The sequence below is a fragment of the Podarcis vaucheri genome, assembly GCF_965113315.1.
Source record: "Podarcis vaucheri genome assembly, chromosome: 7".
NCBI lineage: Eukaryota > Metazoa > Chordata > Lepidosauria > Squamata > Lacertidae > Podarcis > Podarcis vaucheri.
In genome coordinates, this window is record NC_138765.1 from 58,109,318 (window position 1) to 58,130,935 (window position 21,618).

The 21,618-nt window shown below is 43.5% G+C and overlaps 1 protein-coding gene across 2 annotated transcripts in view; it reads left to right on the top strand.

The window, feature by feature from the left end:
• Positions 1–21,618, top strand: part of CDH13 (cadherin 13) — a 681,110-nt gene that overhangs the window by 285,642 nt on the left and 373,850 nt on the right. For both annotated transcript variants that reach the window (XM_082232914.1, XM_082232915.1), the window contains exon 3: positions 3,232–3,440. In XM_082232914.1, the coding sequence (XP_082089040.1) occupies positions 3,232–3,440 (209 nt within the window). The remainder of the gene's footprint in view (positions 1–3,231; positions 3,441–21,618) is intronic.

The following is a 21,618-nucleotide window of genomic DNA, read 5'->3' on the forward strand; positions in this document are numbered from 1 at the left end:
TTTTCACTATACACCAATGTAACGGTGCCCAGGGCCTCTGCTGTACTAGTATAGGATCTTGGCGCAGCATTGGGCCAGGAGGCCAAATATTTCTCTCTAGTGGCAGAACTGAGAAGTATTTTTTCCCCAGGAAGCTGTGCTTTGCTGCCTCTGCATCACCCTGAATGGTAAATTGGTCCTCTGCACTGTGTGTGTATATATATGTATATAATGGGTGTCCATTTATATTTTTTTATTTGCATTATTGATTTTTTCCAGAATAATATCAGTTCAATAAAAAAGACACTGAATTACAAGGTGTGGAGAAATAGCAAATCCCACTTTATCTAATCAATATCTCCTCATCTCCCCGAATAGCGAATTTCCCTCACGGGCATTACATTTCCAGCATGCCATTGTTAAGGCTTGTCAAATTACAAAAAAGGAATTAATTGCATTGTCTTACTTAAATGTGTGTATTGTTGCTATTTTGACATTTAAATGATTGCTGGTGATACAGACTCCCATCGCTGATGGGAGAGGATGTTGGTGGCTGTTTGAAAGCCTCATGGAAAGTCTTCCTTCTCAATCTAGGCAAAAACAGCAAGGGGAGCAAAAGATTGGTTCTTATTATTCCAGAAAAGTACTTGTGCATAACACTCCAATTGCATGACTGCTACATAGCTTCTATGCTGCTGCCAATCTTTCAAGGGGCATATGAATGGCGTCCCCAAACTGACAGCTGAATTCCTCCACAGAACCAATGCGTGTGGGGGTCTTTCTCTGTCACTCTCTCTGTCTCTCTTTCTCTCTGCCAGGAGTGGCTAATATGGTACCCTCTGGAAGTTTTTGGATCACATCTCCCATCATCCCTGACAATTCCTGTTGGGGCTAATGGAAGTTGGAGTTCCCATGATCTAGAGGGCACCAGGTTGAGGAATGGCAGAAAGCAAGTCTTGTTCTTTTATTTCAATAAGTGCCCTGAGCTCATAACTTCTGCATTGAAAATATATATGGTGCATTTGCATCTAATGAAACAGAGAGCTTCACAGATCAGCAGCCTATTAGAGATGGATCTCAATTCCATAAATATGAAAAGCTTTCCATAAGAAAAAGCCCATGCTGAACATAATTACAGTGGTCTACACAATAACAATTATGGCACTGTTGAAGTGTGGAAATTCATATATTCAGGGAGGCGCTTTGATAGTCAAACCAATCATCCTACAGTAATTTCCATCAAACAAACAGAATTGGTTCTTAATATGAAACAAAATTATTACCCAGCACTGTGTTGTTAGCCTTAAGGATTTTAGATGCCCAGGCCAAGCCCGAGATGATTACTATATCATTATTAACTGAAAACATTTTGTTATTGCCTGCTGTTTCTCACATAATAAACCTGGGGTAACTGCTCCCAAAGTAGGTGCTTATATTTCAAGTTTGTTTAACTCTGCTTTTGATTATATTTTGGTGAATAAATTTCACTCTGGACAAATACTAGAAAATAGTTCACTTCTTTGGACTTCACTGTGTGAAAGATACCTAGTATTTTTGTCCTAGAGTGTCAAGAGGGCTCATTTGGGAATCCTGTAAACCATTAGGGTGACCACCTATGCATCACTCAAACAAAGGACAAACAAGGGCATAAATTTGCATACATTTTGCATATGCTAATAGATGCAACTTGAGAAAAAAATATTATAATTTAAATATAAATACTGAGCCTACTCATTCTACCATTTAGGTGCCAACTGTTGATGGGTAATTTCAAGGCCCCTATACTCAATTCTTAGGATCCTTTATCTTTAAACCAGACTTGCACTCGACCACGCTTCAAATATAGGACTTTTTCAGATAGCAGATTGTCCTCTGTAAAGTCTGAAATATACCCACCCTATATAAGATTGCCCCATCTCTCCAAAAGGATATTGTAGTGCTGGAAAAAGGTATAGAACCAACCATTATGCAAAGAAAAGTGAATGACATCTGGGTTGTTTTTTTCATTTAGGGAAATAAAGACGGCTATAGGTGGTGGTGAGCATGAGGATAGAAGTTTATCAAATGATGTACAGTGGTGCCCCACAAGACGAATGCCTCGCAAGACGAAAAACTCGCTAGACGAAAGGGTTTTTCGGTTTTGCGTTGCTTCACTAGACGAATTTCCCTATGGGCTTGCTTCGCAAGACGAAAACGTCTTGCGCTTTTTTAAAAAGCCGCTTGAAGAGGCGCGGTTGCGACGGACCGTGCTTCACAAGATGAAAAACATTGCAAGACGAAAAGACTCGTGGAACGAATTCTTTTCGTCTTGCGAGGCACCACTGTATATAATGTGGCATGTATAGCAATGCAGGAATTGATATTATTTAGCAAAATGAGTGCTGTTGGGGAACTTGCTTCTCACTGAAATTAAGGAGCAAGGCGGAAATTAGAAGAAATCTGTGTGGATAAACTTGACATTGAGATTTTCAGAAAATTCTATCCTTTTGTGCAAAGAGTTCTTTGGATAGTGAAAAAAGTCCACAGGCACTTTGACTCCCACAGCCATCCTGCATGAATAACTGGGAAGCTGTTAAAACCCCAGTGCTCAGAACTTAAGCCCTCGCCGCCATAGCCCTTTTGACAGATACAAATAAACTTTGTGAATTCAGATTGGATTTCAGTGCCAAAAGATCCCTCAGAATTTGGCCCTGCCTCCCCCCCCCCTTTTGCTCACTGACACCAGGTACAATAAACCAACCAAGTATTGTATACCCATTAGGTCACTGCAGTGCATTAAAAACCTCTCCTTCAAGAATGCTGCTACGAATTAACCTGGAGCAGGGCTTTGAAGTGTGGCTGCCCCTTTTCTGTGGAATAGCTGTCCTGTTGAGATAGCTGTGCTTCCCAGAAACAAATGAAGTCATTTTGGTTCTAACAGGCTTTCCCTGCAAACAGGTCTCTGCCAGGGTGATACTGTGCAGGGGTCCTGCTCGAGAGTTCCCACAGGCCGCTGTTAGAACAGAATGTTGGACTGAAGGAGCCTTTTGCAGATCCAGCAGGATCTCCTTATATCCTTATGTTCCTATTGCTTTAAATTTATCTGCTTTTATTTTTTGTGTAGTTTTGAACTGTTTCTTTGCTGTTTTATTACATTCTGTATATAGCCTTGAGATATGTGTGGAAGGATTAATAATAATAATAATAATAGATATTTAATGGGCACTTATGCTCTTGTTTCTATCTCTTTTCCCCCCTTTTGCCTCTCTCTAGTGGTATTTGATGATTGTCAAGGAAATCGCAAATTGAACTTTGAAGTTTCAAACCCAGGCTTCAAGGTGGAACCAAATGGGGTTTTAGTTGCACTGAGAAATTTATCGGACACTGGCAGAGCCTTATTCATTCATGCCCGGTCAGCTCAGGCTGAAGATACAGCAGAAGTATTGCTTGTCGACAGAAAAGAGAGACAAGGTTCTTTAAAGGTAAGACTAAAACAAATGTAAATCAAAAGTTCTCCTGCCGCTAGGGCAGATTACTCGGGACTAGCAGTTAAATAGGGATATCCTTTAGCCATTTTAACAGACAATAGTCACTTCAGCTTGATGTTATTTTCCAAAGACTATTAATAATATTTTATGCTCTGCATTGTGAAAGAACATTTGAAAGGAAAACAGTATAGTTCACATTGCATCCAAGCAATATAAATTCAGAAGTGTTACAGGCGCAGCTGACCCTTGAAAATCAAATAATTGATTTTGGTGTCTGCCCTGTAATGTGTTGAATGCTTCACTGATTTGAGAGGCTGTTTTTTTCGGTTTTTTACTAATTGTGTTTTTATACGTTGTAACCCATCCTGCAAGAAACAACAATAATTGCTAGATCACATGCATTTTTCTGAACTACGTAGTCATGAATCTTGTCAAAGTAATCAATCCAGGTCCACACTCCATACTTGACTACTCCAAAGTGGTCTGACTGAATCCATTGAGATTGCCCCAGCGGGTATGTCATTTGGGAATATTCCATGCTTGTGTTGCTTTCAGTTTATCCCTTTCAGGACAGACAAAAGGAACTACTTCTTCAAAGAATATATCCTCAAGCCATGCCATTTGCTTCCTTGAGATGCTGTGATAGTCATTGACCTAGATGGCTTTTAAAAAAGAAAAAAGAAATAGACAATCCCTGGCTACTAGTCATGATGGCTATAGAGGCCTTGTTGCTTGTTGCTGGGGAACAAGAGTAGGGAAGGGTCATTATCATCATGTCCTGCTGCTCTTTCCAGAGCCAGTAGGTTGCCCATGTCAGGAAACAGGGTTCTGGAATAGCTCAACCTTTGGTCTGATCCAGCCGGGCTCTTCTTATGTCCTTTCATATCCAACTCCTTTCATATTTTGCAATTTCAATCTAAATCCAGCCTTGGCATACAATGAAGGAGGTGGCAGAGAATCGAGGTCCTTTTGCAAACTGATCGAAATGTTTACAGCACATGCAACCACATAACAAAGGAATATCTGAGATAGCCTTCATTTCTGCACCATGGCATTTAGCAAAGAGGCAGTCACGACAATGACTTACAAGACAATTACGCCAGGTACCTTTTTTTACAGACCTATAATTTAGGACGACAAAGAAGCCATAATGAGGAGGTTATAAAGGATGACTGATCCATTGTCTCTCTCCACTATTTAGCTCATCAGGCAGGCAGCAGTTTCATCACATTTCCCACAGACTTGGTAGTTTGACTTAAATCTTCCGTTTAAGAGAAATGTTGGCTGGGAAGAGAAGGCTAAGGCAACTTTTCAAATTATTTTCTCTGCCCAATGTGTTTTGATCTCAACTTTGATCTGTAGAGTGTCTCATGCAGATTGTGTGGGCAGATGTGTGTTTTCTCTTTTGTTATGTGTGAACCTCCTTTGAGGCTATACAGGGGTTGGAATGAATGGATCACTCTTTCCAATGCATGGCAGTTTCACATGTTCTGTTTCCCACATTAATAAGAAGTGCCATGTTTGATCAGGCCAATGGCCCATCTAGCCTAGCATCCTGTTCTTACAGTGGCCCAACAGATGCTTGTGGGGAAACCCACAAGCCACACCTGAGTCCAAGGGCACTCTTATCTCCTGTGGTTTCTATTAACTGGCATATGAAAGCCTACTGCCCCTGGCCATGTGATATGCGGTGGTATATCTCCTTTGGGACTGGTGGGATGGAAAGCAGAGAGCTCAACAGTAGATGAAGCTACAGCCAATGAGAGACAGTGCCAAATAATTATAGTTTTGTCCTCATCCTCCTCCCTCCTGAAAACTGAGACTAAGGAGGAGGAGGAAGCTTACAGGCAGTGCCACCTCCAGGAAAGAATGTAAGAAAGAAGGCAGGCAGGTGGGGGCTGGCTGAAGGCAAACTGAGTTGGTGAGGCAGTACCCCATTTACTCTATTGACCCAGTTTTATGTGTCTATCTGGAAATTCGTATTTAAGTACATATAAAACCATTGCCATAATATTGTTTTCAGTTATCTGCATAGAGTATGTCTCCATTTGGCATCTAAGACTCTCTTATCTATTAAGGTATAGTGGGTGGGCTCAAGGAACAGGGTCTTTTCAGTTGTGGTGCTAATGCACTCAAAGGTTCTCCTCAGAGAGGCCTATATGGCCCATTTCCTGACTTAAAAAGGGGGCCTTTGAGCGAGGCCAAACCAATGTAGGGGTTTATAGTTGGGGTTTTTTTTTGGGGGGGGGGTTGTTTTGCTGCTACTGAGTTTGCTGCTAAGTTTGCTATCTGCTCTAACTGCTGATTTCTTATTGCTACTGTTTTTATTATTGCTGATATTGTCACTATTGCTATTGTTGGTGCTTTTATGGTATTGCAAGCATTATGATTAATTTTGCTTTCTATGATTCACTGATTTGAGTTTTCTAGTGGAAGACAAATGATGTCTAGGCATCAGGCAAAAATGTTTCTCTATAACCAGGCCCTTGCACTGATTAAACAATCTATGGTCTTTTAAGGAAAGTATGGCAGAAATCTTGCACCCTACCCATGAGAGTTTCACCCAAATGTTATCTCCCATGTGATCATTTTCAAATGCAATTCATTTTCTCATTAACTGATGGAGATTGGTTGCGGGGGGGGGGGGGACATGACAGAAAAAATTCCCCTAATTTTAAGACAGATGTCTCCACTTGTTGGCACTCTAGCTTGTACATCTACAGAGTGTTTTCTCTCTAGGCTAAAAGCTTTGCCAGACACACATTCTCGATATGCTCTGTTCCCAGCCTCTCAAACTTCAATCCGGTGTGATTTTACAAGAAGCTTGGCTGCTTTTATTTATGCTTTGTAGCCAGAACATGTCAGCCGGCAAACAGTGCCACGTCTCCATCTGTGGGCACGATGAATCTTGGCTAAGAATAGCTCTGCTTGGAACCTTAGCTTGTTAGTAAAATTGTGTAAGGTTAAGAATAGGCATATGCTGGTTTGCTGCTTAGCGTTTCAATCTGCAGATGTAGTGGAATCTCATTTAATGAGAGTGTAAGTACGCTTAAAAACCTTTCCACACTGACTGTGACTCTTGCTCCTGTTTGGAATGCTGTAGCTGACACCTGTGAAATCCTGTTGTTAAATTGCCCTATTTGCGGGAAACCTGACATATCTGGGAATGACTGATGGCTCAACAGTCTCTTAATACGTGGGCTGCCATCTGGGGAAAACTTTGCTCTGGAGAACAACACATCAAATGGTCCTGAGGCACATGATGCAGTTTTTTTTTTGGTTGAAGCTAAGTGGACTTGATCCTGACAATTGTTTGCATGGCAGATTATTTGGAAACCGTGGACACAATTGGGTGCAGAGTTAAGCACATGAGCAGTGCAATTCCATCTTTAAATTGGCAGCGTGTGAATCCACTACAGATCAACCACTACTGATGTAATGTGCTTTATGTGGGTCTTGTGTCTGATCTGGATCCGGAACTGTTATATTGCCATGGTAAATATAATGCTTGACTCTTGAGCATCTTGACAGACTGTAAAAGTGCTGTGCAGTGGCCAGACCATTCACAGGAGTAGATGGCTGTCATCAAGCTACCCCTCTGCTGAGAGATCTTCACAGGTTGCCAGTTAACATCCAGCCAGGTTGTAGATTCTTGTGTTAATTCTCAAGGCCCTAAACAACTGGCCCCAAAGCCCCTCAAGGACCACCTAGTTCCTTATGCTCCACCTAGATCACTGAGATCCTCTGATGAAACACTTCTGCTGGTTTTCTACACTCCTAAGGTTTGGTTGGCCTTTCCTAGGGGTTGAGCCTTTAGTATGGCTGGCCCAGCCCTGTGTAACTCTCTGCCAGCAACCATGCTTGAGAGAGAGAGTTCATAACTGATCTAACTATAGGAATGAAGCAGGGCTTGTCCCCCCATCGTAGTGGATTGTTATTCCATCAGAACAGAGGAGAGAAGGGAAGGGAAGGGAAGGGAAGCAGGGCTGTCCCATCTGAGTGACCATCTGCCTTGGTCTCCCCTGAACTGACTACTAGAGGCCAGCTACCTGAACTGTTTCCATCTCAGCTGCTTATTAAACGGTAACTTTAATGAACTGGTGCCAGACCTTGCTCCCCCCCCATCCTTCTTCCCTCTTCCTCACTTTTTCCTTGTGTGCCATGTCTTGTAAGATTGTAAGCCTGAGGTCAGGGACTGTTTTACTGCTGATCTTTACAAGCTGCCCCAGAAGCCTTTTAAGCTAAAGTGGGGCAAATCTTGTTTAAAAATATACATGAAACCAATTCAGATCCAGGTCTTACAAATCACAGCCCAAACAACAACTGCAAACTTCTAACCAACTACACCACACTCTCATGATTTCCACTCTGCGTACAACAAATGTAAACTTCGCAATATTCAAAACTCGTAATAAATCAAACCTCAACACACAATTTGCTATTATTCCATTTAGCCTTCGTGCTTTTGTATAATGTTTTCCCTTATGAAGCAGTCCAAACGCTGAGCTCTGTAATTTATTGGGGCAGTGGAGACACAGCACCCTAGCATGGGGTTTTTCTCATCAGCATAGCTTTACCATATTTGGCTCTCACTGAGCTCCACTTTGAAAGCTCCAGTTTGTTCTGAGTCACAACCTTGGGCGAATAAATCATCACCTCTAAGGAAGGAGGGAAATATGTTTAATCAACAATTAGGTTTATGCAACTAGAGAGCTACCTCAGTTGCATCTAGAAAGCTGAAACGTATCCCTCTGTCAATATATAATTGGGGCAAAGTTGCTTAGTGTTTTTTGAACAGTGAGAGAATACAGCAGGGATACAGAACTCTTTTCAACCTGAGGGCCACACTTCTTTCTGGACAACCTTCCAGCGGCCGCATGCTAGGGGTGAACGGAGCAATAGATATATTTTTTTACCTGTGTACAGTAGACTGGCAGCAACACATTGGATGGGATTAATCATTGACATTAACGAACTTAAATTCAGTGAGTCTACTCTGAGTAAGACTAGTGTTGAATACCACAATACTCCTCTCTGACCTCCATCTAGGTAAGCAAGAGTTGTTACCAGAGTTCATAGTCATTTTCCAGCCAGGCAAATGTGAAAGGTGGGGTTGGTGAGGGGTGGGGTCTAAAGGGAGTGCTAAGGGCTCAGCTGAAGCAAACAGAAATTTGGATTTTCTCTGAATTGACAGTTGTTCCGATTTAGCACAAAAGAGCAGGTTTTCCCTGAGAAAGGAGAAGGGCAAGGGGGAAAATTCTCAGAGCCATGCTTTCTAGGCATGGGACAAGTGGCAGTATTGACAAGTCCACATTGTCCTTAGGAACATAGGAAGCTGCTTTAGATTGAAGCAATCCATTGATTGGTCCATCCAGTGCAGCATTGTTGACACAAACTGTGCCATGGCTCACTGATAGAGCATCTGTCTTGCATACAGCAGGTCCCTGGTTCAATCCTCAGATAGGAATGGAAGGTAACCCTCTTTGATATGATGTAAAGCTGCTGCCAGTCAGTATGGGCAGCATTGAGCTAGATCAGGCATAGGCTAATTCCAGCCCTCCAGATGTTTGGGACTACAATTCCCATCATCCACGACCACTGGTCCTGTTATCTAGAGATGATGGGAGTTGTAGTCCCAAACATCTGGAGGGCCGGAGTTTGCCTGTGCCTGAGCTAGATGAACCAAAGGTCTGATTCAGTAGGAAGTAGCTTCTAATATTCCCATGACTGGCAGCACCTCTACAGTCCTCGATCTGCAGCCCTAATCTGGAGATGCTGGGGACTGCATGAAAAGCAGCCACTTTGCCCTGGGCATGCACCTGGCAACCCCATAACTGTTGCATTTCCACATGCTATGATTCTATGCCTTAGCTTCCAAATGCCTTAGCTTCCAAATACCACTTATGGGTTGCCTGGCTCAACTTATTTGCATCTTTTGCTCAAAAGGGCTGTATTTATAGGAGCATGTTTTTTTGATTGATTAGTCCCTCATACGTTCCTGTAATCTGTTGGTGATGGACATGCTTTCTGCCAGTTCTACGTAAGTGCTCCTTGTCAAGGGGTCAAGATTAATAGCTCCTTTCTTCTCCATCCTGAGTGCTTTGAGAAAAGACTTAATTGCAACACTTACACCAACTCATAATCATCCTGAAATGCGTTTTTCAATTAATAAACCAATCTTCAAATGCAGTGAACACACTATGTGATGAATAATACTTGATAACAACAAACCGAGCTAGAATCTATATCTATATCTATATCTATATCTATATCTATATCATCTATATCTATATCTATATCTGAATGAGAGAGATCTATATATATTGGTGCGTTTTGCAGGACAATGAAATGAGAATAGCTTGATTCTTAGTGAAGACTTGCCAATAACAGTGAATGGAGCACTGATCCACCAACCTCAGTCTGCCCCCAGCTAGCATGCATGCCTTTTTACTTACAAATAGTCAGGGGATGGCTCTGCCTATTATTGTCTCTGGCTCCACCTACTGTTGATCTCCCTGCCTTCTGCCCTACCTGTCCCAGTGGGCACTGGCCACCACCGTTGACTTTTGATGTGCCCCCCCACTCCATTTCAACTAGCACCTCTGCTTTCTAAGGCAGCTTTGTGCTTCAAATTAGCAACCACACACTAGCACACCTATCCCAACTTGGCACCCTCCCAAGGTGATTGACACCAATTCCCATCACCCCCGACGATGGGTCACGATGACTGGGGTTGATAGGAATTCAAGTTATGCAGCACAGAATCATACCATAGGATCATTTCATGGGATCACATCTGGACAACACCTGGCTGAGAGAGCTGTTCTAACAAACAGTTTTGTCATCCTTTGATACCTATAAGCAGGTATCAACAGGGAAGGCTAACAGGGAAAGGCTAACAGGAAAACACAAGAGGAAAAGCTCTTCCAAATGCCTTAGCTTTCTTTATGTGGGGTGATTTTGGTGCCTGTAGATGAGTGTGCATGTTTGTGCACATGCTTTCAAAAGAGCCACACACCCGGGAGAACCTTTTCTTTAATAAGTATGATCAAGACACATGTGGGTGGAATTATGCTGTCCATTTTTTGTTAATTATAGATTCTGGTAGATTACACTGCTGGGGGAGGCTTGCATCAGGCTTGCCCTCACTCCAGATGTTGTCAGCCAGCTCCTCTCAGGTATGGGTAATACAGCCAATGGTCAGGCATGATGGGAGCTTTAGTTCAGCAACTTCTAAATAGCGGGCAACAGATTCCCCTTCCCATTTTATGGGGAGGGGGTATCCAGCATAAAAAGTCTCCTAGATGCAAAACTGAAACAAAACTTGGAAGGTTATTAGGCTGGAAACGTTTGTCCCTCTGGCATGGTATATCTGTGCGAAAAAAAGAAAGAAAGAAAGAAAGAAAGAAAGAAAGAAAGAAAGAAAGAAAGACGACACATCCACCCCTCATTTTGTTTGTTTTTTACCCTCTTTCAATGCCTTGTATTCCAAATTGTTCTGCAGAATATGTGCCCATTCCCTTTCAAAACTAGGCTTGAACATTTTTGTGGGGAAGAAACAGCAGTAGTTGATGCAAAATAAAAAATGCTGCCAATATGAGATTTTTCAAAACCTATTTAAAACAACAACAACCCCTGACCAGCCAAGTTTTAAAATATTGGAGAACCAAACTTGGCCGTTTAGACGGTCACCTACATAATTTGGTTCCAGCGTTTGCAAAACAGCAACTAATGGAGTCCCAGCACTCTCTTGATTCTCAGGTCATGACACAACTAGGCACCAATCAGTCATGCATTGTATGACAAGCCCTATTAAATATTCAGCTGTTCTCCGTGGTGATTAGGAACCATTGTTTAAAACGCTTCTGCTGCAATGAAGTAAAACATCCAAGCTCAGTTTGATTGGTGATGCAAACACACAATCCTTTTTAAGCACCTTGGAGAACTGTATCATGCTAGGATCTTATGGTATGAATCCAAAAGAAGGCAAAATACAGCACAGACAAAATCTGTGAATTTATTTTTGAGAGAGAGAGAGAGAGAATTAATTTTTGCCAAGTTATTTTCTTCAGCAACTGCAAGCACAGAATCCGAGACTTATTCCGAATGAACCATAATGTTTAGTAGGAGAAAATATTTGATTACGGTATATTTCTATGCTGCTTTTCATTCAAATGAATTCCAAAGTGGCTTACAAACAATAAATAAGAATAGCATGATAGAGCATCACAGAACATCAAAACTATATCACATATCATACAGAATAATTAACAAATCATCAGTGAAGCAATTACAATCTATAAAACAGTTGACAAAGCAGCAACTAAAAATAAGCTAAACATCACAATTAAAAGAAAATGTCATGTTATATGGATAACAAATCAATACAGCATTTATAAGCTATAAAACAATATTAAGAACATTAACAAAATAGCAGCCAAAAATAAACTAAGCAACTACGGAGGTGGTGGAAATGAGGGAAATCATTCAAAATTTCTGCCAAATTCTGCTGGCAGCACATTCAAGAATTGTTGGGTCCATTCACTGAACTGTAGAGGAAAAATCATGTTTATCATCTATTTATTTTATGAAATCAGAATCTATAGAAGTGGCTGAACTCTGAAACAGGCTATGACAGGGTCAAGATTGCTGCACAAGACCTGTAGTCTAGGTCAGTGGTAGATGGTGAGATGGTTCACTAAGCAAAACTGCTAGCTGCCTCGGGGAAGAGCCCTGTAGCTCAGTGGTATAGCATCTGGTTTGCATGCAGAAGGTCTTAGGTTCAACCTCTGACATCTCCTGGTATGGTTTGCAAAAACACTTATCTGAAACCCTGGAGAGCCACGACCGGTTAATGTAGTGCTGAGTTAGATGGACCAATGGTCCAACTCAATTTAAGGCAGCTTCCTCCTTTTTTTATGTGTGGCAGTAGAACATAGGGAGGAACCCTCTCAACCACTGCCTTTCCTAATGTGATGGTGGTGTAGGTGAAGAGGGATATAAAAAGCAGAACTGTGCAAGTAGACAGTTATTATTTGAATGGTTGTCTCTGCTGACGTCGGTGACCTGAATCCAATTCCCAGAATGGTTTAACAACTCATCCCTCTTTCCAATGAACTTTGAGAAGATGGGGCTTAAAAAACAAACACACACTTGAGCTTTCTTCCTCACCTGCTATTCAACTTGCTTGGTCAGGTTTTGGTTTCTAGATCACAGCTGTGTTCAGCTATAACCCCCAAGGCACAACCACAGTGATGCGGGAAGCTCTGAGCCACTCAGGAGCCCCTGGGCGGTGGAATCTGTGAGTTCTCCAACTGTTTTATGCCATATCAAGCTGCCACAGGGGGTGGGATAGGATCTGACAGCTATGTTCCACATAAAGCGATATGCAGCATGGGGGAAGAATGGAGGGGGAGAGAACATTTCCGAGGTGAATCAGCAATAGTATTTGTTTCTCATTCGTATAAAAGTTGCAGAAAATAGCCCTCAGACATGTGCCAGGACTTTCTTGAGGTCAAATCTAGCTGGGAGCTTCATGGGGGTGAATAGGAAAGAAAGTTCAGAGCAATATAAGCAGTGTAAACAGTATGTACAGCCATCCAAGAAGGTTTGCTGGAGTAATTGACATGACCTAAAGTGACTTCCTCTCTGTCTCTTTTTCTTTCATCTACAACACAATGTGACAGTATTTTTTTCTCCACCAACAGTATTTATCTCTGTGTTGCTGTTTTGTGTGCATGTTGCTTGCTGTGTGCATGTGTGCATCTGGGGTAGTTAATAATGTGCCCTTCAGATGTTATGAGCCCTAGCCGGCATGGCCTATGGTAATAACAACATAAGAAGTTTGTGCTAGATCAAGGCAGTTTCCCATCTAGACTAGCATCCTGTTCTCACAGTGGCCAACTAGTGGGAAACCACAAGCAGGGCCCAAACACAATATCACACTCCCTTCCTGCAATTTCCAGCAGCTGATAATCAGAAGCATCACTGCCTCTGACTGTGGAGGCACCACTACAGAGGCATTGTGGCTAGTGACCATTGATAGCCCTCTCCCCCATGAATTTATCCAGTCTTCTTTTAAAGCCACCCAAGTTGGTGGCCATCAGTGCATCATATTGGAGTGAGTTCCATGGTTTAACCATGTGGTCTGAGATGATAGGAATTGTAGTTTAGTTGGCACCAAGTTGGCTGCTATTACTCCTTATTAAATTTGTATACCACCTGTCACCCGCAGATCTCAGGGTAGTACACAACATAAAAATGCAAGATAAATACCACAAAACGCATAACAAAACCAAACCAATAATCCCCCCTTTCCTCCCACAAACTCATTTAAAAGGGTATTGGATGTTAATCAGCCAAAGGCTTGGTTTAGGACATGCTACGTGGTTGGAATCAATATGGCCAATGTCTGTCTAGCTACCTCCATGTGTGACTGCTGTTGTATGTTTGTGGCTGCGTGAAGTGGAGTCCAAATTAGCTCCCTGCTGAGACTGGTGATGTGCAAACTCCTCTTAGCTGAATTTGAAAACGGCTCAAGGGCTACATTCACTTTTGGAGAGCTATCAGAAGAAGGAAAAAACAATTCATTTCCCTCATTGGAGTTCAAAAAAGACACGTAATAAGGACTGGTGTCAGGAGTCACCACCCTCTGGCACAGGCATAGGCAAACTCAGCCCTCCAGATGTTTTGGGACTACAACCCCCATCATCCCTAGCTAACAGGACCAGTGGTCAGGGATGATGGGAACTGTAGTCTCAAAACATCTGGAGGGCCGAATTTGTCTGTGCCTGCTCTGGCACTTGCTAAGGCCTATGCAATAGTTGCCAATCTCTAGCTCAGCAATTCCATTTACCTTTGGAGATGTGCTGGTCCCGGGGGGGAGAGGTACTAATACCGTATCCGAAGTTCAGTCCAGAGTCACTAGCAGGGTAGACGATCACTAGATGAGACGCGAGGTCCGAAACAGGGAGCCGGGCGGGGGAGCAGGAACGCTGGTAGGGCAGCAGCAGGAAGCCAGGCGGGTAACAGGAACACTGGTAGAGCAGAAGCAGGGAGCCGGGCGGGGAACAGGAACACTGGTGGGTCAGCAGCGGGCAGCCGGGCGAGGAACAGGAACACCGGAGAGTCAGGAGCAGGAAGCCGGGCAAGGAACAGGCACACTGGGAGTGCAGATCTAGGTCTGGGTAAAGCAGGTACTCCACAACGACGTTGCTCCCGCAACCTGGGACCGGGCTGCCTGACCTTTATCTTCTTCTAAGGCCGGGGGCGGTCCCGGCCCCCAGGAGCCCCGCCTCTCCTGGCCTTAAGGCGAGCACTCCTCCTGGGAGAGACCAGTTCCCTTCGCCTCTCTGCCCTAAGCCTCTGCAGTTCAGGAGAGGCCGAAGGGTTACTGGGCCCCGGGGGAGGCTCACCTGTAGCCACTGAGTCCTCCAGCACCTTGGGGCCAGAATGGTCTCACCTGGTGCCTGCCCCTGAGGATCTGGCACAGGTGCAGGCTCCTCAGCATCTAGGCCTTGCCCCAGTTCAGCCGGCCCTGGAGGCGGGGACTCTTGTGCCGGCTGGGATTCCTCCGGTTCACTCTCAGACTCGGAATCCCAGGCCATCACAGGAGAGCTCTCAGAACAATCTGATTCCATCCCCTCTAGACAGAGATGTGATCAGGGCTGGTGTTGAGGTCAGCAGTGTCAGACATGATAAGTCAGCATCATCAGGCCCCACCCTCTTGGGATGTCCTGCATGCTTCCAGCCAAAGAATACATACAACAGATAATTATTACTTTATTGTCAAATCAGGCACTTACGGCAGCTCCTCCAGGGCTCCCAATACACGGGCACACATATTCTAGTACCTGGGCAACTGTTCCCAGGTTGGTGCCCTACGGAGAAGGTACAGCAGCATGGGAGGCCACACTCCTCCACCAACTTATGTACCCTCCCCTGCTCTGCCCACTTCAAGCTTCTCCTGGTTCTAGGAGACACCAGGCAGGGAATGGAGGGCATTCTCCCAATCCTGCCCTGATGAGCCTTTTCCTCCTCCTCTGTTTGTGTCCTGTGCCCCCTTCCATCCCTGATAGCTCCAACCCCTCCTCTTGCCCAGGCTCCTGCCTCTGAGGTGGCACAGAACCCCCCCCCCCAAGCACTGACTCCCTCTCCTAGTCTGCACCTCCCTTGCAAGCAGCACACTTTTGCCAGAGCCCTGCCAGTCCCTGACATGGGGCCTACTACCAATCACTAAAGCCTCCTTGACATGGTCCTCCATGCTGATGTTATCTGCTCACCTGTCTTCACCCAGTGACCAAACAATGACAGGGGGAGCAGCAGCTGCCTTTGCTCTCCTTGAACTTGGCCCTTTTGGGAGCAGGTGTGGATTGGGTCCAGTGAGGAAGGCAACTGAATAGGCAGCAGCAACAGTGGCAAAGAGGAGGAGGAGACTTTATTCAAGGAGGGGGATCCCCTGGAAACACGGCTAACTAAAAAAAGATGAAACAACAACCCTGGAACTTGCACTGTGCATAATGTTCTTATACTATATTAGATTGTTTATAATTTCATCTATTGCTTTTCTGAATTACTGCTTAAACAGAGCTAGACAAGTGACTGAAAGGAAGGATTTGTAAGACCCACTGGTCTCTGGGGCCTTAGAAATCCTCTTTTGGACAGTGGGTCTTTGTTTAGCTCCACGGAAACACTAATTAGTGTCCAATATTATGACTAAAAATGGATTTAAGTTTTAATCATGTGCAGGAACTCATTTGTTTTTATTCCAGACTGCAAAGGAGCTTTTGGGACTGTCATGTTCCAGTGGTTGTTTTGTCTTGCCATGTTGAAGACAGATATTTTGCTTAATATTATTGGGCCTTTCTGGTTACAACTGCGGCAAGCAGGAAAGTGAAAAAAGAACAGTAATAGGCAGCTCAGGAAGATCACATAGGAAAAATAGCATCTGTTCCTAGGTACCATTTAGTTCTTTTGCAAAGAGCTATTTAAAATAATAATAATCATACAGTGGATGTTAATTAGGATTGACAAATATGTTAATTCTGGATCCTCTCTGTTTCTTATTTTTCCAATCTTCGGTTCTTTACATTTCTACATCAGTTTGTGATGTTTTTCGCTTTAAGTCCTCATGAAAATTTATCAGCAATTTTTTTCTAATATAACATTCAATAATTAATTTAACTTGCTGGATTCTCTTTTATTTATTTCTGAATCTCTTTTATTTATTTCTTCTTTTTTACAAAAAGTAACTCCAAATGACTTACAACAACACCTGTGTTATTTGTCTAATATACACATTTTCGCAAAGCATTTCCCCCTAATGCTTTCCCCCTTTTTCTTTGTGTGTGTGTGTATCTAACAATAGTTGGATGGGAGGCTGCATTGAAAAATTCAGAGAAGTGTATATTTTGAAGGATGGCTCTGTTTCCAATTATGTAGAAAGTGTGAGTTGTGTGAGTTTAGCTTTAAATGCAGAGGGAATAGAATTTATCCCCCATCCCTCAGATCCTATAGAGATGCATGGTGTAAGCATTGCTGAGAAAGAACCTGGTGAATTTGACTAAACTCAATGAAAGACTGTTAACATTGGCTTGCACATTCCTGGCAGTTGCAAGTTAGACTTCTAAAGTTTTGCTGTCAATGTTAAATCATCAAGAAAGATTACTCCAGGTAACTCTTCCACAGCTCCCATCAATAATGCCTGGTCGAGCTCCGTCCTTTAGAGACTTAAAATTTACAGTGAGCCTAACACGCTTTTGTGGCCACATAATTATTTTTATTATGCTCTGTGGCGGTGTTGGCTGCCAAAAGAGGTTGTCCTAAAATCCCAATGTGACAAAAATCAATTTTCAGATGCAAATTAGGGTGCCATAGGTGACATTTTTCATACCCAATAAATTGCTTGTCTGTGGCTTTGAACTAATGGCCACATAAACAAGAGAGATTGGTGGTGAGGCGTTGCATTATAATATCTACCTATGTGACTTGTGCTACACCAAACTACAAAGGGCCTCACAAGGGTTGCTGTATTCTTTCCTACATTCTCCCTCTAAATTTAGCCTGCATGTGAATTGAATCATCTCTCCTGTCCCTCCAGAACAGCCTAACACAAACTTGGCTAGATGCTGTTGGACTTCAACCATCATCACTTCCAGCCATCATGGCCATTGGTCAAGGACAATGGCAGCAGTAGTCCAACAACATTCCCCCAAATTTGGGAAGGTTGCTTTGGGCAGGGTTGGAGGAAACACGGTAAAAGATCAAGCATTAAAAACTTCCCTAAACAGGGCTGCCTTCAGGTGTCTTCTAAAAGTCAGATAGTTGTTTATTTCTTTGAAATCTGGTGGGAGGGCGTTCCACAGGGTGGGCCCCACTATAGTGGTGCCTCGGGTTACAGACGCTTCGGGTTACAAACTCCGCTAACCCAGGAATAGTACCTCAGGTTAAGAACTTTGCTTCAGGGTGAGAACAGAAATTGTGCGGTGGTGGTGCGGTGGCGGGAGGCCCCATTAGCTAAAGTGGTACCTCAGGTTAAGAACAGTTTCAGGTTAAGAATGGACTTCCAGAACAAATTAAGTTCGTAACCCGAGGTACCACTGTACCGAGAAACCCTCTGCCTGGTTCCCTGTAACTTGGCTTCTCATAGTGAGGGAACTGCCAGAAGGCCCTCGGCGCTGGACCTCAGTGTCCAGGCAGAACAATGAGGGTGGAGACGCTCCTTCAGGTATACTGGTGAGGAAAGATGGCAGAGAGACCAACAGCCTAATGCTAGGCTTGTCCTCATCTTCCTCCCTGCTGGATTCTACAAGTGGCAATGTTGAGATTAAGGAGCAGGAGGAAGCACACAGGCAGGGCTACCCTCTGGAATGCAGCCTTCCATGCTTTGATATATGTCCTCCTCCTTAGCCACACCCACCCTCAGCAGACCACGTCCTTCACTGGCCTGGATTCATACCCTCCTGGAGTGTTTTTGCCTGGCTGGAATGTGTCTTTGTAATGCTCCTTGCTTTACTGGAATGAGCACTGAAGTGTGTGTGGGGGGGAACTAGCCTACTGTACAAAGGCAAATTGCACATTTATCACTCCACACATCATTAGAATTCAAATACTATGATCCAACTCACTTATGTTTGCTTGTGTTTGGTCCAGAAGTTGCAGGTAACACAGAATGCAGCAACCTGGCTCTTGATGGAGCATCCCATGAACCTCTGCTTAATGACCTGAACTGGGTGCACACAGCCAACATCAATGTCTTATTGTCAAATCTGACCCTCCTGACCTCCCACACCTTGCACGTCTTTGCTTTAACTCTGATAATGCCTCCTGCTTGTCTGAATGAAGGATAGAGAGATGTGTGTAGAAACCAGCCCACTGTACATAAGTAAAATTCAGGTTAATTCCTCCATCTACATTTGCCTCTGGCCCTGCCCATGACTGGCATGTGCCCCTAGATGGCTGCCCTTCTGGAACTGCAGTCTGGGGAAAAAAGGTTTCCCCACCTTTGCTACAGAGCCTTGCTTACCCCTGATCCTCAATCTTTCTTTCCCTGTTAACTGCCGTACTCTCAGTGACACCCTCTGTCTGGCACAATTTTTTGCTTCTTTGTTCAATGCCGCTCTCCGCGCCTCTCGCTGGAAAGCTGTCTTCAAAGAAAAAAGAAACTTGTCTTTGTTACATTCCAGGAGATTTCACTGAGAAAAGCCTGAAAAGGTACGTCGTGACAAGATATCATTTGAAGCCCCCTTGAGGATGGCTGATGTGATGAGCCAGCTTGGTCTGAGTAACTTTTGATTCAAATGTGTAATATAGAGAACAGAAGTGGCAGTATGAAGGAGGGCTTGGTGATGGTATTTCTTTGGAATCCAATATTTTTGGAGGCCTGCCTCGGATATAAAGATCTAAATGCCTTTGAAACTCAGAAGGGGGTGAAAAAAGGGAAGGGAAAGCAGAGTGTCTGAAATTTTAAAACAGAATCTCTTTTATTACATTCATCTGTTAGGAGATGAACCAGAAATACTGGATGCTGCAAAGTAACTTCAGTCTTTACTGTATTCATTATCTGCCCACGAGTGACAGGACTACTTCTCCTTCTCTCTGCCACCATGCACACTCCTGGTTTAAACCTCTTTCTAATTAAGAGGCCATAATAAGCACAAAGGGATAACTCTTGATTAGTTATCACAGCTGTGTTTCCCTGAATTGCAAACACAACAGCTTGGATACTAGGCTACAGGGGAAACGTCTGCTTTTGTTGAGCCACAGCAACATAACTCATCTTCTTGTGGGTGAAACACACTCTACAGCATGTGCACCAAAAGAACTGAGTCCCTCCTGGGAGGGGTGCTACTGCTACCTCTGATTTTGTCTTAAAACAATTTGCAGCAATAGCAAAACAGAATCAGAATTTGAAATAATCTCATTTAAATAAAGAGGGAGAAAGCTGGATGTTCAGCTGTTGTTGGAACAAAGGAAGCTGCCTTATGCTGAGTCAGACCAATGCTTCATCTAGCGTAGTATTACCTACACTGAGTGGCAGCAACTCTCCAGGATTTCAGATAAGTTCGTCTCCCAACCCTACTTGAAGGTACTGGAGATTGAATCTGGGCTGCAAGGCAGATGCTCTACCACTGATATATGGGGCTTCCCCTTGTAGATATCCATCCTGGGCTATTTACTTCTCTGAGTGGCAACTGAGTTTTACCAGTTGCTGCTTTGAAATGGGGATTGGGAGGAGTGAGGCCAATTTCCCTTTCAGGTGTTTGGGAAATTCCATCCAATGCTCCCGCCATTCTGCAATGTAAAGCAGATGTAGAGGTGGAGAAGGACATAGAAAAGGTACAACAACAAGGAAAAAGGTGCTGTCCCACCATCTATTGCTTTCATACTCCCTTCTTGACCTCTCCAATCTATTGCTTGCATACTCCCTTCTTGACCTCTCCAATCATTTCTTACTTGGAGAAGGGAAAAGGTACTAGAGATGGAGCACACCATAGTAAGAATAGTTTCTCATTGGTCAACAAACCACCAATGACTGACGAGCTTGTAATTGATGAATGAGCACTTTGGAGGGGCCAAATGCCAGTTGTAGCTACATCAACAGACATGACTTTCATCTCTGAGCAGCAGCCTGCAGTTGAGCCATGCACAAGGCAGAGCTTCCTACATGCACATGTCTCCATCTGGGCAAGCTAGAGACAGGAATCATTACTGTTTGCCAGCCAGGCAGAGAAACTGGAGCAGGGCCAGTGAAAGGTGTGACATGAGAAGGAGGAAGTGTGGCATGGGGAGAGTCTGGAGGGCCACATTTACTCTCTAGGTCTGAGGTTTACAATCTCAGGAGCAATATGAAGAAGGTGGCTGCTATGAGTTGAGAGCAGTCACTGCAACAAATATTTTTATGGGCAAATGGTTCCAGGCAATGCCAAGTGAATCAAGTGATACATATGATTTTCTAGCGTACACTCACCCTAAATGGCTGAGAGAGCACCATTGTTAAAAAAAGAAGGAAGGGGGGGGAGGGAGGGAGGGAGGAAGGAAGGAAGGAAGGAAGGAAGGAAGGAAGGATCTAATGGGACTGCAACTCCCATCTTCCCTGCTGGTTGGGACTGATGAGAGTTATAGTCCAAAACAGCTAACAATCAGTTATTATGATCAACAGACCTGAAAGAAGAGCAAAAAGAAAATCATATAAAGCAACATAAACTTAAGTACAGAGGAAAATACAAAAGAAAATGTGTATATAGTATGCATATACACAAGAGAGCAAATGGTCTAAGTTGCCCCCTGCAGCTTTGCATGGTTAATTATCCCCTTGTTCTCACTGTCACTGATAAAATTTGGCCACTGCTGATCACACCTAATGTATCCTCCTAGTTTGAAAACATAAGAAAAGTCAGAAAAACAAATCTGTCCATCCATCTAGCCAGTCTTCCTATCTGATCTGTTCACTGGGTTGCCTAATTTGCATTCTGCCCTATTCAATTATGAATGTTTCTGCTGCCAACATCAACCATTTTTAATTGTGAGGGGGTCTTTGATGCATGCTTTCCTTTCTTGAAACATCCTGAACAGTTGTCTGGTTCCAAACCATCCAGTGTCTGCCTTTTAAGAAGCTGAAATACAAACCAACAACTCTTGTTATCTTGGCTTTTCCACTGAAGTATCGCAGACT